The 14357-nt window shown below is 39.4% G+C and overlaps 1 protein-coding gene across 3 annotated transcripts in view; it reads right to left on the reverse strand.

Annotated features, from left to right (window-relative positions):
- Nucleotides 1-9734, reverse strand: part of pbx4 (pre-B-cell leukemia transcription factor 4) — a 30308-nt gene extending 20574 nt beyond the window's left edge. For 2 of the 3 annotated variants that reach the window (XM_062439641.1, XM_062439642.1), the window contains exons 1-2: nucleotides 8960-9641; nucleotides 4580-4653 (exon numbers count right to left, since the gene is read on the reverse strand). In XM_062439641.1, the coding sequence (XP_062295625.1) occupies nucleotides 4580-4653; nucleotides 8960-9144 (259 nt within the window). In that variant the 5' untranslated portion in view covers nucleotides 9145-9641. The other variant, XM_062439640.1, reaches the window with a different exon arrangement.
- Nucleotides 9735-14357: the final 4623 nt, after the last annotated feature.

Here is a 14357-nt window from a genome sequence, read left to right on the forward strand (position 1 = left end):
TTTTTTTCCTTAATTATATCAGCTAAATTTAAATTATTAATTATGACAATGTAAAATAAAGAGAGCATTTTTTTGTTAATTGATATGGCATCATAACCAAACAGGAAGTTTGTTGTTCTACCTTTTGTGACCAGAAATAGCACCGAAAAACAAAAACCAGAGGGTGAGTTCATTGAATCTGCTAAATCTCAACATTCATCCATCTTGTCAAAATATTAATAGGATGTGATGATGGGTTGTCATCCAGCCGCTTTGCCAACATACTAGGTAAGCACAGCTGGTTCTTGGCATGAGCTCTGACTGTGAGATTTTGGCGCTTGTAGGCTTTTAATAAATATTTTTAAAAGTAAGACACTTCTTTCCAGTATAGTAAGACATCAAAGTCAAATTAAAAACATTACGGGACTGATCTTATTTTCCAACCCAACAATTACCTCATTATACCAACAATGAGGCCAGTAAGAAAATGTAGAGAGAAAAGAAGCAGGCCACTGGCAAAGGCAGGCAGCGCATAACCAGTTCCCAAAGCACATTGTTAGGACGCTGGCACAACTGGGCACCGAGCAGAGCAGGTTATCACACTGGATGTTTACCCTATGAAAACTCCACAAAGTTGTGAAAAATGTGATCTTCAAATGTCTTGTTTGCTATGAAATGATAAATACTGAAAATACAAAAAAAATAAAGAAGCCAGAGGTTGGAACCAGCAAATATTTGCACATTTTTGCTTGATAAAATTAATGAAACAATTAATTGATAATTAAAATTGTTGCAGATTGCTTGTCTGTTGACCGATTAATCAAATAATCGTTAGTTCCACCTTTTTGTTAAACTCACACTGTAGCTGCTGGCCCACATGACCCACATAAGTGCATATATGAGTGTTGTGACTGACACATTGACTTTTAATGATAAAAAGGAGACACAGAGCCAGCCATTTCAGTCTTAAGCGTATTTCACACATATTTCCCAGTAAATTGCTGGTATCATCTTTCAGGCAGTGCTAGTAATTTTCACTATTCACACATGCTGCTACATTCAGGAACATTTCTGTCTTGTGCCTTTTCTCACACACACACACACACACACACACACCGTGGAAATGCCGGAATAATGGCGCAAGTTAGCAGATGGTGGTAATGCAACACTTGTGGATGCCAACCATCATAAAACACAACAGAAGCAGAAAATGGGACAATGTCAGATGTCTCTCAAGAATTTCAGGAAAAATGGTCATTTTGTCCGGTGTCCGGCCGTTCTTAAAGAAAAGGAGCTTGTTTTCAAACAAGAGAACTTGTTTTGCTCATTAAATCACATGTTAAAGTATTAGCAAGTTGACTGTAAACAAGTCGCAGATTCAAATACATCATCAGCAGGGTCTTGTGAGGAGTTCAGTCCCTCCATCTTTCATCAAACGGACATAGACCTTTACATTTTTGTCTCTATAATGTTACTGTTTTCATTGACAACACTACCGTACCGGCATTTTCCCTGAAATGTTACTAGCTCTTAGGGTGAGAAATTGGCTCTAGAGTTTTCCCTGAATATTGATCCCTGATCCCATTCACACATGACCCCATGCAGGAAATGTTCCTGAACATTCCTGGGATGGAGCACATGTGTGAAAGGACCTTTAGACAGGTAGGATACTAACCAGTTTGCCACTATTTCTACACAGCCAACTAGTGGCATTATCCCACAGGGTTCCAGACAGCTTATCAAGATGAGTGGTGAGTGCTGGGGTGCGAACTCGCTCAAGTGGGGGGAGGAAAAAGAAGAAGAGAGGAACTCATAATACACTTTGCTGTCTCCGAGGTACAAAACGGCATATTGTAGCTTTAATTCCACTTGAAAGACCATTTTCATTTTTATTTAAAACCTGTCCAAAAATAAACAACTGGGAATGTTCAAGCTTGACAAAAAAAAAGGAAAAAAGGGGGACTTGAGCTTGGTGACAGAACAGAGTGAGTGACAGATTCACTGTTGTCATGTGCGAGCACAAGGAACGCATAAAAGTAAAAAAGAAACACCTCAAACATGCCCAAACTAAATGAAAAACTTCTGAGAGTAACTGCAGTGGCTTGCGAGAGATTTTGGCATAAGCTGTCCCATTGCACCAAGAGCTATTTTTACAGCAAATACCCATGAGAGCAAGGGAGAACAGAACTGAGTTGAAGCAAAGCCACTGGCTCTCAACTTTGATCATTTCTCGTCTCTCTGAGTGCTTTAATTTCTTTTTTGGAGAGTATCTTTAATAAAGTATTAACAAGAATCAAATTTCATGCAGATGGAGGTCATGTTTAATGTGAGAGCTCAGGACAACGCAGGCACTGTTGTAAAAGTAAAATAAGAGGGGGGGTGGAGGGGTGTTTTGGGGAGGTGACGATAGAAGAAAAAAAAAGGAGGGGGGGGGCACTGGCATTTGCGCAGAACATTTCCTTTACAATGAAAACAATCTAACCAACTGCAGCACTCAGAGGAATTCACCTCCCATCCCCCACACCCCACCTCCCCCTCCTCCACCACCACCATTACATTACCATATCAAAGCCCCGAGTTCAGAGCAAGTCTTCTCTTTCAAGAATGGGAGCGAGGCAGAGGGAGGGAGAGAGAGAGAGGCAGAGGGGGAGAGGACAAGACCGAAGCAGTAGGAGTAGACCCAAGACCGAGTTCGCTTTCATCCCTGTTCAGTGTGTGTGTGCGCGCGTATGTGTGCGAGAGAGACTGAGTGTGTATGTGGGTGTGCTGACACAAGTGTATGTTTGTTAGTGAAAAAGAAAAAGACTGCAGAAAATCTGTGGAGATACTAGAGGACTACTGATTGGGTCTTCCACAAGCTGCACTGAAGAGAAGTCAATTCACATTCCAGGGGCACATAATGGGGCCTGCAGGGGGCCTGATGGAGAAGCAGAGAAATGCCAAAGCAGGTATACATAGTGCAGTTAGGAGGGCACTATGTGGCAGATGGCCAGCAGAGTACAGGCGAAGCTGAAGATCTCTATATCTCATGGCTGGCACATTCACTTCAGGCATGAATGTATTGTTAAACCACCTCCACGCCTTGTCTGTTTTTCTGCTCAGCTTACTGTATAAGCACTCGCAGACCCCCCCCCCCCCCCCCTCTCTCTAGTTTGCTGGGAGACTAAATGTGAAAATCAAAGTGTATGGCATTAGGGTAAATAAGACCACTGGTTGCCTGGGAAACAGTGTACCCTGCCCCACTCACTCAAGCCTAGCCTTTACTTTTCTCCAATCACTGGAGAGCAATAATACATTATTGACAGAGGGCCACAACAGGCAGCAGTGCAGCATTTTCAAATTGTATTTGAACAAGAGAGGGTTTTCTGTTAAAAAGATACACAAGGCGAGTGAGAGAGCGCATAGAAAGAGAAGAAGGGAAAGAGACTGGCAGAGGGAGAGGATTCAAAAACCCGCCCCATTCACAGTACCATAACCATCAATCTGCCATCCATCCCAGGCCTCCTCCCTTTGAACCACACTAGAATCTGTCAGAAAGCTGACTTGAATAGCTAACAAGATGGGAATAAGCAGCTTGTTTACTTTGAATAATATTATGAATAAGAGATATTTACGTAAGCCATAATTTCCATCAGTGCGTATTTGAAATCCTGCGTTATTTGTTAAGACAGACTCTGAATTGTCTTTTGTTCATGTTGCTTTGCATGAAGGTACTGAATTTATATGCATAACAATTCATTACTGATATATAATAACCCCACACTGTGTAGTGTAGATGTTTTAACAGTGCAGGAGAAAAGAGCATCTCTTTGTACTGAAATGCAAGACGTTTTGACTGTAAAGCAATAACCCTGGTGGAGTTTTCATAGATGCCTGCTGTCAACTAGCTATGCATGAAGTTTCTGTTGGGATTAAGTTTGATTTTTTTTTATCTAATTATTTGAATATGGTAGTAGTATTTGTAGTAGTGGCAGAGGTAGTTGTAGCAGTAGGTCGTTATTTCTCTGCCTCAATATAGTAATTGCTGCTGTGGAATTCATCCAACTGTCAGAGCTTGCAGGTTTTGCACCATCCATACATTTTGTCACAATACTGTTATATTGTTGACCAGAATTAAAAAATGTTAAAATAAGCTCAATATATTTCTGCATTTGGATACTCCAGGTTAGAAAGGAAGACACAACTGCAATCGTATTAATAGGTATACGTACTTTAAGTGTGGGTAAATTAGTTGTTAGTATGTTCAGCAGCAAGTTCTGCTGCCGACTCAAATTTCAAAGGGCAAAGATCCACTAAGATCAGTTTCAGCTGGTCAGTATGAAGGTTGCACAGAGGCCAAAAATAGGTTAAGTTTCAATATATTACTAGGCCAAAATAACAAATAGTAATGCATATTTAGAATGAGCTTGAACCAAAGCAATCCGTTCTACAACAAATACAATCAATATTCAATCTATGGAGTTCTTTGTGAGGCCAATAAAAGAATGACTTAGTGCCAGAGAAACAATTACTGGAGAAAAGGGTGCACTACATCTCAAGACTAGGTTCCAACCTGTGCATAGTGGAGAATACAAAGAAACTGAGTGAAGTAGAAACTCACCCGTCTTCTCTTTGATCTCACAGAGAACGCTGAAGAGGGCTGGCTTCATTCTGTGACAGTTCAGGGCATGCTTCCTGTAAGAAAGAAGAGGGAATAAGAGGGGGAGAGAGAGAGCGAGGAGGATTACGATAAACAGACCTCCATCTCAAGTCGTTCCATGTACTCCCCCATAAAAAACAGGTAGTAGGAGCTGTATGTGTTATACGTACAGCATTTCAAGAGTGTGAAGCAACACAGCAGGTCAGAGTCATGTTGTTTAAAAAGACACTTTTAATAGCCAAATGCCTTTTCGTCAGTTCAGAAACATCCCTGATGCGTCAATCTGAACTAGCAAGAGTAATGTTGTCATTTGGATGCTTTGCACTGTGGGACAGGTAATGATGCCAAACCTCAAGGTCATCATTACTGAGCACCAGATTCCACAGTTAATACACAGTAATCTAATTTCTACCTCTTACAGAAATACTTGTTCCATCCAAGTAGATGGTGAGTTGATTGTGAGGATTAGGATTAAGCTGCAATTTTAATTTAATCAGAGACATTATCTTTATTGCCAGGCTAATAGCAATTAAAAGGAGAAAAGGCTAAACTTCTACATTTGACAGTAATCAAATCACAACACCTTGGCAACAAAATGTCCTGCTAATACACATCCATGAAGCCATACAGCTTACTTTTAAGACTGCAATCTTGTATACAATCCTAATACGACTCTGAATGACGTGACTCTATTGTGTATAATGTTAACTACTGTACTGACGGTGCACCCTTATTACATAAGACAGAGGGAGCACATTTGTACATATGGTATGGCACATATGGTACTGCATTTCAAAAGTAAGTCATTTTTTTCACATTGAAAAACATGTGAAAGGCACACATAACAAAAGACATGTAACTAAGCATGCAATACATGATGTACTACCCCTGTGTAGTAAAAAATGTCAGAGGTGGCGATCAACTCTGGTAACTGTGTGGCCATAGTTTGCAGTGCTGTTGTAATACTGCATTATCTGTAATTTTGTGCACCCTCTGTATTTTTAATGACCTTTACATAAAATAAAACACAAGCAGATGTTTTTTTTGTTTTTTACAAATCACAACAGGCATCATTTATATAACATGTTTCAGTGGTGACAACTTTAATAGGTAATTCAAGAAGAAGTGCAACATAGGGTTAATATTTATGTGACACCAAAACAAAACCAGCATGAGGCCTCTGTTTCTGATGAGCATGAATTGGAGAAGATGACACGAGACAAACCTGAAGACTGCTCCTAAAATAAAGCATTCCTCTTTCCAAAAAAACATAACCAACAGCACATTGAAAAACAACCACAGATGAACATGATTTGGCTACACCTGACCTCAACACCAATTCCAGTTGTGAATGTCCACTACAGTATTAATGAAGGGACTATGGGGACTAGCAAATAGTACGCCTGAAGTATTTTGCCACAAAAGGCTGCCTCTCTGTGAGAATACTGAGGCAGTATGATGTAAGGAGTTATGTGTCTGGCATTAAATGTACCATTTTGTCCACCAATTCTGTCACTGCTGGATTTGAGTTGGGGGGAGGGCTGCCTTCAGCATGGACGGTATGAGCAGGAGGGGGAGAAGGAGGTGCTCATGCGGTCCTGTACTGACCTGTGCTGGAAGTTGAGTGGCAGGCCACCCCCTGCCATGCCCCCCCCTGCTCTCCCTCCCTCTGTGGGGTCGTCTGATCCACCCCAATGCGCCGGCGAATCCTCTGGCCAGCATCTAAACATATGGCGACAGAGTGAGAGGATGAGGGCGGATGGTGTGCAGGAAGTGTACTCTGCAACACCGAGTTCTTGCGCGGCCCTGACCACTCCCCATCCCAACACACTGCCACCCTGCACAACAAGGGCGTCACGCTCACATGTGAGCCACCTCACACATTAATTTGTAGATCATGACTGAGGGAATGACTGATTTGTGCTTGACAAACTTGATCGCAGTAAGATATGATGTTGATAAGGACTGTACATTTCATGTCATACGAACTGCTGTATATTAGCAAATAAATCTGTAACAACAGGCTGCGTGTAGCTCTGACGTCTGGTTATGTTTTGGCCTTTTTTTCTCCCTGAAGTGAAGACGAGAGGCAAAATTGCTAACAGCCAAATGCTCGCAGTTAGTGCAAGCTAGTCTGCCAGCTAAACAAACGCCTGTTATTCAGTGGATGAATATTTTATCATCAGAAACAGCACCCCTGTCTCAGTGCCCTGAACCTCCACCAGTGTTTCCTGAGCAGGCCCATGTTAATGCTCAGCAGCTTCTTGCCAACATCAAATACCATTCAGTAGCTTTATAGCTGTGGACAGTTTTTGTATTTTATTTTTCCTTCTTAGGAAAACTCTGCAAAGGTGAACTCAAACTTAACAACAGCCTGTTGATGAATGGTGAAGCCAGTGCAGCATAGAACACTGTTGGTTTAACATTTTAATGTTAGTATGCTGAACCTGATGATTGTTCTCATGCCTTTATTGATTGTGTAGCACATGACAGCCTCAAGGATATGAGCTGTACATGCCACACAATTAGCATCAAGTGCTCTGAAGTACAGTAGGCTGCATTCTTCTACATATTAATCCTGCACACATATGGCATGAAGAGGACATGCTCTGTGGGAGTTCAGATCAATAATAGCATAGAGCAAGGACACCTCTGGCACTTCCGAAGCAGCCACACCTTTAATTAGTTTTTTTCTCCCTTTTTCAGAATAGCCTGTTAACATCTAATAATAGGCCTGCAACATGATTTGACACTATAAATGCCCCTTTAAATTATTCTAATACATAAACACAAATCACGAGGTCAAGGGGAGGAAAAAAACACTGAGAGAAAACATTTTTTTGGACTACAAGAAATATTCCAAAGCAAAAAAATATCTGCAGTTGTCTGTGAAATAAGGCCTGATTAAGTCCTCAAACTTGCACTGAAAAAAAAGGTAATATCCCAGTGTAGGCTGGCGGTATAGCATCATCCCTCCCCCTCACCACCATCTCATTAATAGAAACTCGATTTGCGGACAGCTGCACTCGCGTACACATTATAGGAGAATTGATTGCACCCAGCACACAATGAAAAGGATGAACACCAGGGAGGGAGGGAGTGAAAGAGGAGTGAATTAATTAAGAGAACCAGGTGGTCAAATGTTGGGTGGAAAATCACTAGCTAATGACACATCACACTGTGGCCACAGTCTTTGCAGTGGAAGGTTTTCTATTGTTGAAATACTGACGCTTCATCTGAAACTGACCTTATGCTCCTTTAAGCCACATGGCAAATGAGTGCGGGGCCATTCGCTCACTGCGGTGCATACTCCCCCTTTCAATAATGATATGTAGAAATACCTCAAACTCAAGCATTAAGTGGCGACTCCTATTAATGAATGATTGCTGTCATCACAAAACAGCCCTGGACTGATACGCGGGGCAATTGAGTAGTCCCTTCCGTAATTTATCCACTCATTTGCATTTCAGTGACTAACGTTATCGACACTGCTTTGATATAGAGCGGTATCTCAGATACATTTTGTATAATTAGGCAAATCTTATTTAGCCTGGTCTGACATTAGAAATAAAAAAGGAAAGCTTTGGCAACAGGACCACAAGACGTGATTTTACTCAGATTGGCTCTGACTAGAAGAAAAAACATGCACTTGACAAACATCTTAATAGTTTTGAAAATGTGTTTAAACACAGGCAATTTGCATTACTAACTTTATCAAAAAAATAGTCCTGTACACCAATGAGAAGATATAGCTAACAACCCTCTTGAAATTAATGTAAGATGTGGTGGTTGTTGTTGTTTTTTTCTTGCAAAAGGTTAGTGAAAGGCCTGAAAAATATAACTCCTGCTGTAAGCCTGATGAAACAAATGTGTTAAAACCAGAGGAGTACAGCTAAAGTGTTGAGCAAGTAGGTCTGCATATATTTTACACGGCTAACCATTGTCACATTCACAGTACAGGGAGTTAAAACTTCACTGTAATTCAACACTTCATTGTTAAGACAATTGAGATCATCTCCGTATTTAAAAACCCGAGTGAGTATGTTTACCAAGTAGTTGGCAGTAACACACAAAGAGCCTCCTCTCTTTTCTTTACAACAGCACTGTAATGTGGGTGTTCAAGTTATTTTTTGTAACTAAACGTACTGATTTACGGAGCTAATTACCATGCAACGTGGAGTTGCATTATAATGTTGCAAAATACGCGTTATCTAACATGATCGTTTCACGTTAAAAGATTTTTAAAAACAAGCTGGAGTCCATAAGCAGAAAAAATAAGACACACACAGCGTACTTTAGCTTAGCCATCATCTGTGGAAAATGGCTCTTCGCCTCTCTTACCTGGCCTGTGCTTCGTCCAGGCTTTCGTCGGTGATGGCCATTATTTGCTGTAGGATATCCCCTATGTCTTGTTGAGGCTGACCGAGGGACTGCTGTTTCCTGACCGAGTCTGGGTCTCCTACATCGGCTTGTTGTAGTCCACCGAGTCCGGTGAGACCCGTCATCATCCTGGTCTGGTCATCCATACTTTCAAAGAAAACTCGCCGTTTTCCTTACTCGAAGAATACACACAAATAGCTAGCCAGTTAGCTAGCCAAGCAAACTACTCTCTACGACAAAATCATACAACACTTCGTCTTATATATCCCGACAGCGACGATTAAGTTGAGAGCTGTTGTCATTAAAAAAATAAAGGGAAAGCAGATCGCACAAACACGCTTTACATTCGCTTGTTTTTTCCCCCTCTCTTGTACTTCAAGTCAATAAACGCGGCCAGGCTAATGTTAGCTAAGCACCGAGTGAAAAGCAGCTAGGTTTAGTAGCTGTAGCCCAGCAGAGAAGCAGCAGGGACACACATGCATAGACTGTGGGAGCTTGCCAACAGCGCCTCGCACATTTTTGGAGAAGAGGAGGAAAAAAATGTTTAAAAAAATAAAAAATAAAATAAAAATAACAATAAATAAAACACTCTTCACGTCAAAAAATGTTTCTTGAAAATAAAAAATCGCCTATTATTAAAAGAAATAAGACGCTGACACCTTGACTGAGGTGGTTTCGGACCGTCTAGCTCCAATCAGAGATCTGTGACCAAAACAGACGACGGGTTGCATTGTTGTTGATGTCGCGGGAGGATGTGGGATGTTATAGGCTGCGAGAGCGAGGGTGCGTAGCGTTGACCATTGAACTCATAGCACCGCACAACGAGAGCATGCGGGTGTGTTAATCAGCTAGACTATTATAGAAAAAATAGATAGATACGTCTCTATATTAGCTGACCTAATGTAGGCAAGTGTGTATAAAATATCATCATCATGCTTATAACATTTTATCCCTCTCTCCAGGTGATACCACTTCTACAGATGGATAGCCCCTTACGTCATCAGCATTTCTTGTCCTATCATAATTGGTTAATTGGTTTTCTTATTAATAGCTATACGGTTTAGAAAACACTTTGAAGTGATTGCTTTTAAAGGACGTGGGGTAACAAGGACAGTAAAAAAAATAAAAAATAAAAAGTCTGTGAACATACCAACTTCAATTCACCCTCCATATCTCAAACTAATTCATATTGTGTATACTGTATCTTTGTCTGTTCTGCTATGTGTAGATGTATATATTTTTTAAATGGTTAACTGCACATATTTAACTATATATCACCATCAGACTGTATTGTGGACAATGCTTTTACTGACTGTTTGTATTAATGATGATGTTATTTATAGTTCATCATATTATGTTAATTTTAATATTATTTCTTTGTCTGTTTCCTCTTTTTTATTGTGCTTGGCTAAGCTGTTGAACTGCCCGGGGACTACACATGAAAACTATCCTCTTGGCTAGTGGTGGGGAGTAACTAGTCACATGTAATGGCGTAATTTAATTACAAAATGAATGTAACTGTAATCCACTACAGTTGCTGAGAAAAGTGTGTAATACAGTAAAGTTACTCACGAAAATGTTTCATGATTAGAAAGGGGGGTACATCTGAAGTCAGACCTTTAAGATTTTGCTCAGGAGGAGGGTTTTTTCCTAATTTTTTAAAAATATTTAACATGTTACCGAATACATATATTGCTGTTTTTAATTCTTTGAAATCAATATTTTTTTATATTTTGTAAATAAATCATGGCATGGACCTTATTTGGAGCACACATGGGCTTAAATGGTGTCACAGTACCAATAAAGCCCATGCCACACTTCTGACTTTTTTCATGAAATATCTTTATTGTATATTCCAAAATCTACTCAAGCTAATTAATACGTTTTCAAATGAGAGATAAATCTGGCTTTATAAGAAATGGTCTCCCTTATAAATCATGTCAGTATCCATGAAAAACACCTGAACTTAGATTTTGGTTGGCTTAATAGGTACACTTACCATAACAGTTGAAAACATTTGTCAGGAAATGAGAAAAGTAATCAAAAAGTAATGTAAATGTAATAAGTTACACTACTTTGATTAAGAAATTGAAATACTTACATTACTTATTACATTTAAATAGGGTAACTAGTGATCTGTAACCTATTATATTTCCAGTAACCTTCCCAACCCTGATAAAATGTTTGTGACACAGCGTCCTGCACTTTATCCCTCCAGATGACACAACTCTCACGGCGTAGGACTTCAACAGATGGAAAGCCTCTTACGTCATCAGCATTTCTTGTCCTATCTTATTTGGTTAAACCCTAATTTTTGTTGTTTATGTAAGGTCAGAAATTGCCTTCCAAACAGAGTGAGTGCCGTAGAAAACTTTGAAGTGAATGCTTTTAAAATACAGGGGTGGTGTGCTCTTTAACGAGGACAGTAAAAGTCTGTAAACATACCAACTTCACTTCACCTCCATATCTCAAAATAATTCATATTGTGTATACTGTATCTTTGTCTGTTCTGAAATGTGTAGATGTATATATTTTTTAATTGTTAACTGTACATATCCTGTTAATACACACATAGTGTATTTATGTACTTGGTATTCATGGTCATGGACACACATTGTTTTTATGTCAATATGCATCCACACAGCCGTCATACTTCTATTTATATTCAGTTTTTTTGCACACGCATAGTTTTTACTTTGTCAATATGCGAGCACATACACCCCCCTACACAGAAATGTAAATTACTGTCCCTTTCTTGCACTAGTTTGATTGTGTTTATGTTTATTGTACTGTGTCTGTTGACATCTGGACCACACTGAAATCCTTGTACTTGCTACTTGGAGAATAAATCTGGTTCTGATTTTTATCTGAGCTCATGACGAGTTAGAGCTGTAAACATTATAAAACATAGTTAATTGTGAAATAATAACTAATGTGTTGGAGCCAAAAGGCTTGCAGACAAGAAGAGACCACTTCAAGCCTCTGTGATTGCACAGATTTTCTTAAAACGTTTTTTGAACAACAGCAGGGTTAAATTATACTACAGTCACTTTAAATATACATTTACCTTGCTATGTCACTGCTGTTTACACTGCTGTGTAGAACCCTGTGTACTGGTACACTCAGCCTTCTTGCTACTGATGCTATGACTCTCATACTTTAGTACTTTCTTTAAAAAATGTATACTTTTAATTATAGTATTCATTGTTATTAGCTGGTATTTTCTATATGTATTCTCGTGCAATTTTAATGTGTTGTTTCTTGTTTTCATCTTATTGCACTGGGACGCGAGCAATCTTAATTTTGTTCCTTTGCATGTATTTGTCGAAATGACGATAACATGAAATGTGTAAGCCACAGTAATCTACCCCTGCTCATAAGTGTGTTGAATAGAGAGAGAAAAAGAATATTGAAAGGAGCACTGAACTGCTCTTTGCAAGTCACTTCATAAATTGTGCCCTAATGTGAATGTGAGGGTAAAATTTGTAAATTTCAAGTGCAATATACAATCTCAAAGCAAAACAGTCCAACCTAAAAAATATCATTCTGTCCTAAAACCCCTCGATGAATGAAACATCCCATCAGTTTTCAGTATGAAAATGTTGACAGCACAGATTGAAAACAAGTGTCCTTGTTTTTTGCAAACTGGGCAATTCTGCTGTAGTTTATCACTCAGATCAGAGAGACAGCTTTCCAAGACGAATGGCTGGCTGAATGGATGTGGAGGAGAGCTGCAGCAAGCCTTGCTGTACTGAGAAGAGATGATGGGTGTGCATGAGGTAGTAGGACCAAACTGGCAGTGGTTTATGCTGACTCTCCACACATCCATCTACTACAATCTGTAGCTAATCAATCTAAAGTTAGAGACAACTAGAATAGAAAATACAGTAAACCTAAACAGTAATTGTTCTTTGCATGTGCATATAGTACAAGTCACAATTCAGGTTTCTTAGTAGTTGGCTTATACCAAGCAGTGAGTTTCAGCCATTGTAAAGAAAGTAATTACTACTACAAACAAACTTCCAATCCTTTACACTTCACGGTTTAAATGATATATATAAACACATATGTAATAACAAAAGATACCCTCCCTTTCTTTTATTTAAATAATAGTGTACAAACAAGAAACCAGGAGAGCCTGGTCACACCCAAGCACCTTTATCCAAATTTGCAAACCAAACACTTGGAAAATAACTTCAAACATGCAATTTACTGGGGGTCACTGAGGTTGTTTAAAGGTTTTATCATACAGTTTTAAGTGAAAGCTGCAGGGGTTAACCATCTAATCCCAAAGTAATTGTCACTGTTAAGAGAAGCCTTCCTCAAAAGTAAAATGGCAATGACAGTGGCTTTGTAAACTTCTTTGTGTTTTATTGTTGGTGATTCATTTAAGGATCATTTCTGTGAAAATTCTATTCATTTGGATGCTAAGGCTGCCCTCCTCTCACCCCACAAGCATCAAGCCTCATTTTCATCTAAATAAGAATCGATCTCTCCTGCTGTGCACCATCCTCCCTTACTCACAACTCTCACGGTCACAACCCCACTTGTCTTCTCTTTGCTTGTCCCTTATGCTCTCCAGTCACTCCCTTGAATACAACCCCAAGGAAATTTCTCCATACTCCATGTTGGAGATCATAACAGCAGATCACATAAAGCCATTCACACTTGTTTTCTGTTGACAGTGAAAGTGGTTTCTTTTTGCTGTAATCATCAAATAAATTAGGTGGAAACATTAATGAGTGAATGGTTCCAGGAGATAGGAATGATAGCGGACAAAGCTTTGACTGACTGGTACAATGTCAAAGCTTCGTTCTGCATCAGTGACCCAGCCAAATGCAAGAGATGGGGGTGAGTCACTGTGGGGGGAGGGGCCTCCTCCTGAATGGTCAGGGGACACTGATGAAGTGAAATAGATGCAGCACCAAAAAGAGCATAAACGTGACTGAGGATGAGCACAGAAAAGGAAAGCTCATAAACTAAAGACTACAGGCAAAGTAAAGAGCACGATCCTCCTGGAGTCAAACTGTTTTATGGTTAGCATGTATCTTAATCTTTATATTTAGAGATTTCATGTTGTACAAGTCCATTTGAAAGAACAAGTGGTAATTTATGCAAAACTACATTGTCACTTTTGACTAGTTTTAAATTATACCTAATATGTTTACGGGGTTCTCATATTTTTTTTAGGACATTTATAAAAACAATACTAATCACACTCAAAGATGTAATTTCAAATATATGTCATAAGATCACATTTTAAACAATCTATTTTATAAAAACAAAATCAGATTTTATTTTTTTCTTAAATGAAGACTGACCATTTACCTTGTTTTGCAAGATGTTGGTAGCTGTCAAA

The sequence above is a fragment of the Scomber scombrus genome, chromosome 18 (assembly GCF_963691925.1).
Source record: "Scomber scombrus chromosome 18, fScoSco1.1, whole genome shotgun sequence".
NCBI lineage: Eukaryota > Metazoa > Chordata > Actinopteri > Scombriformes > Scombridae > Scomber > Scomber scombrus.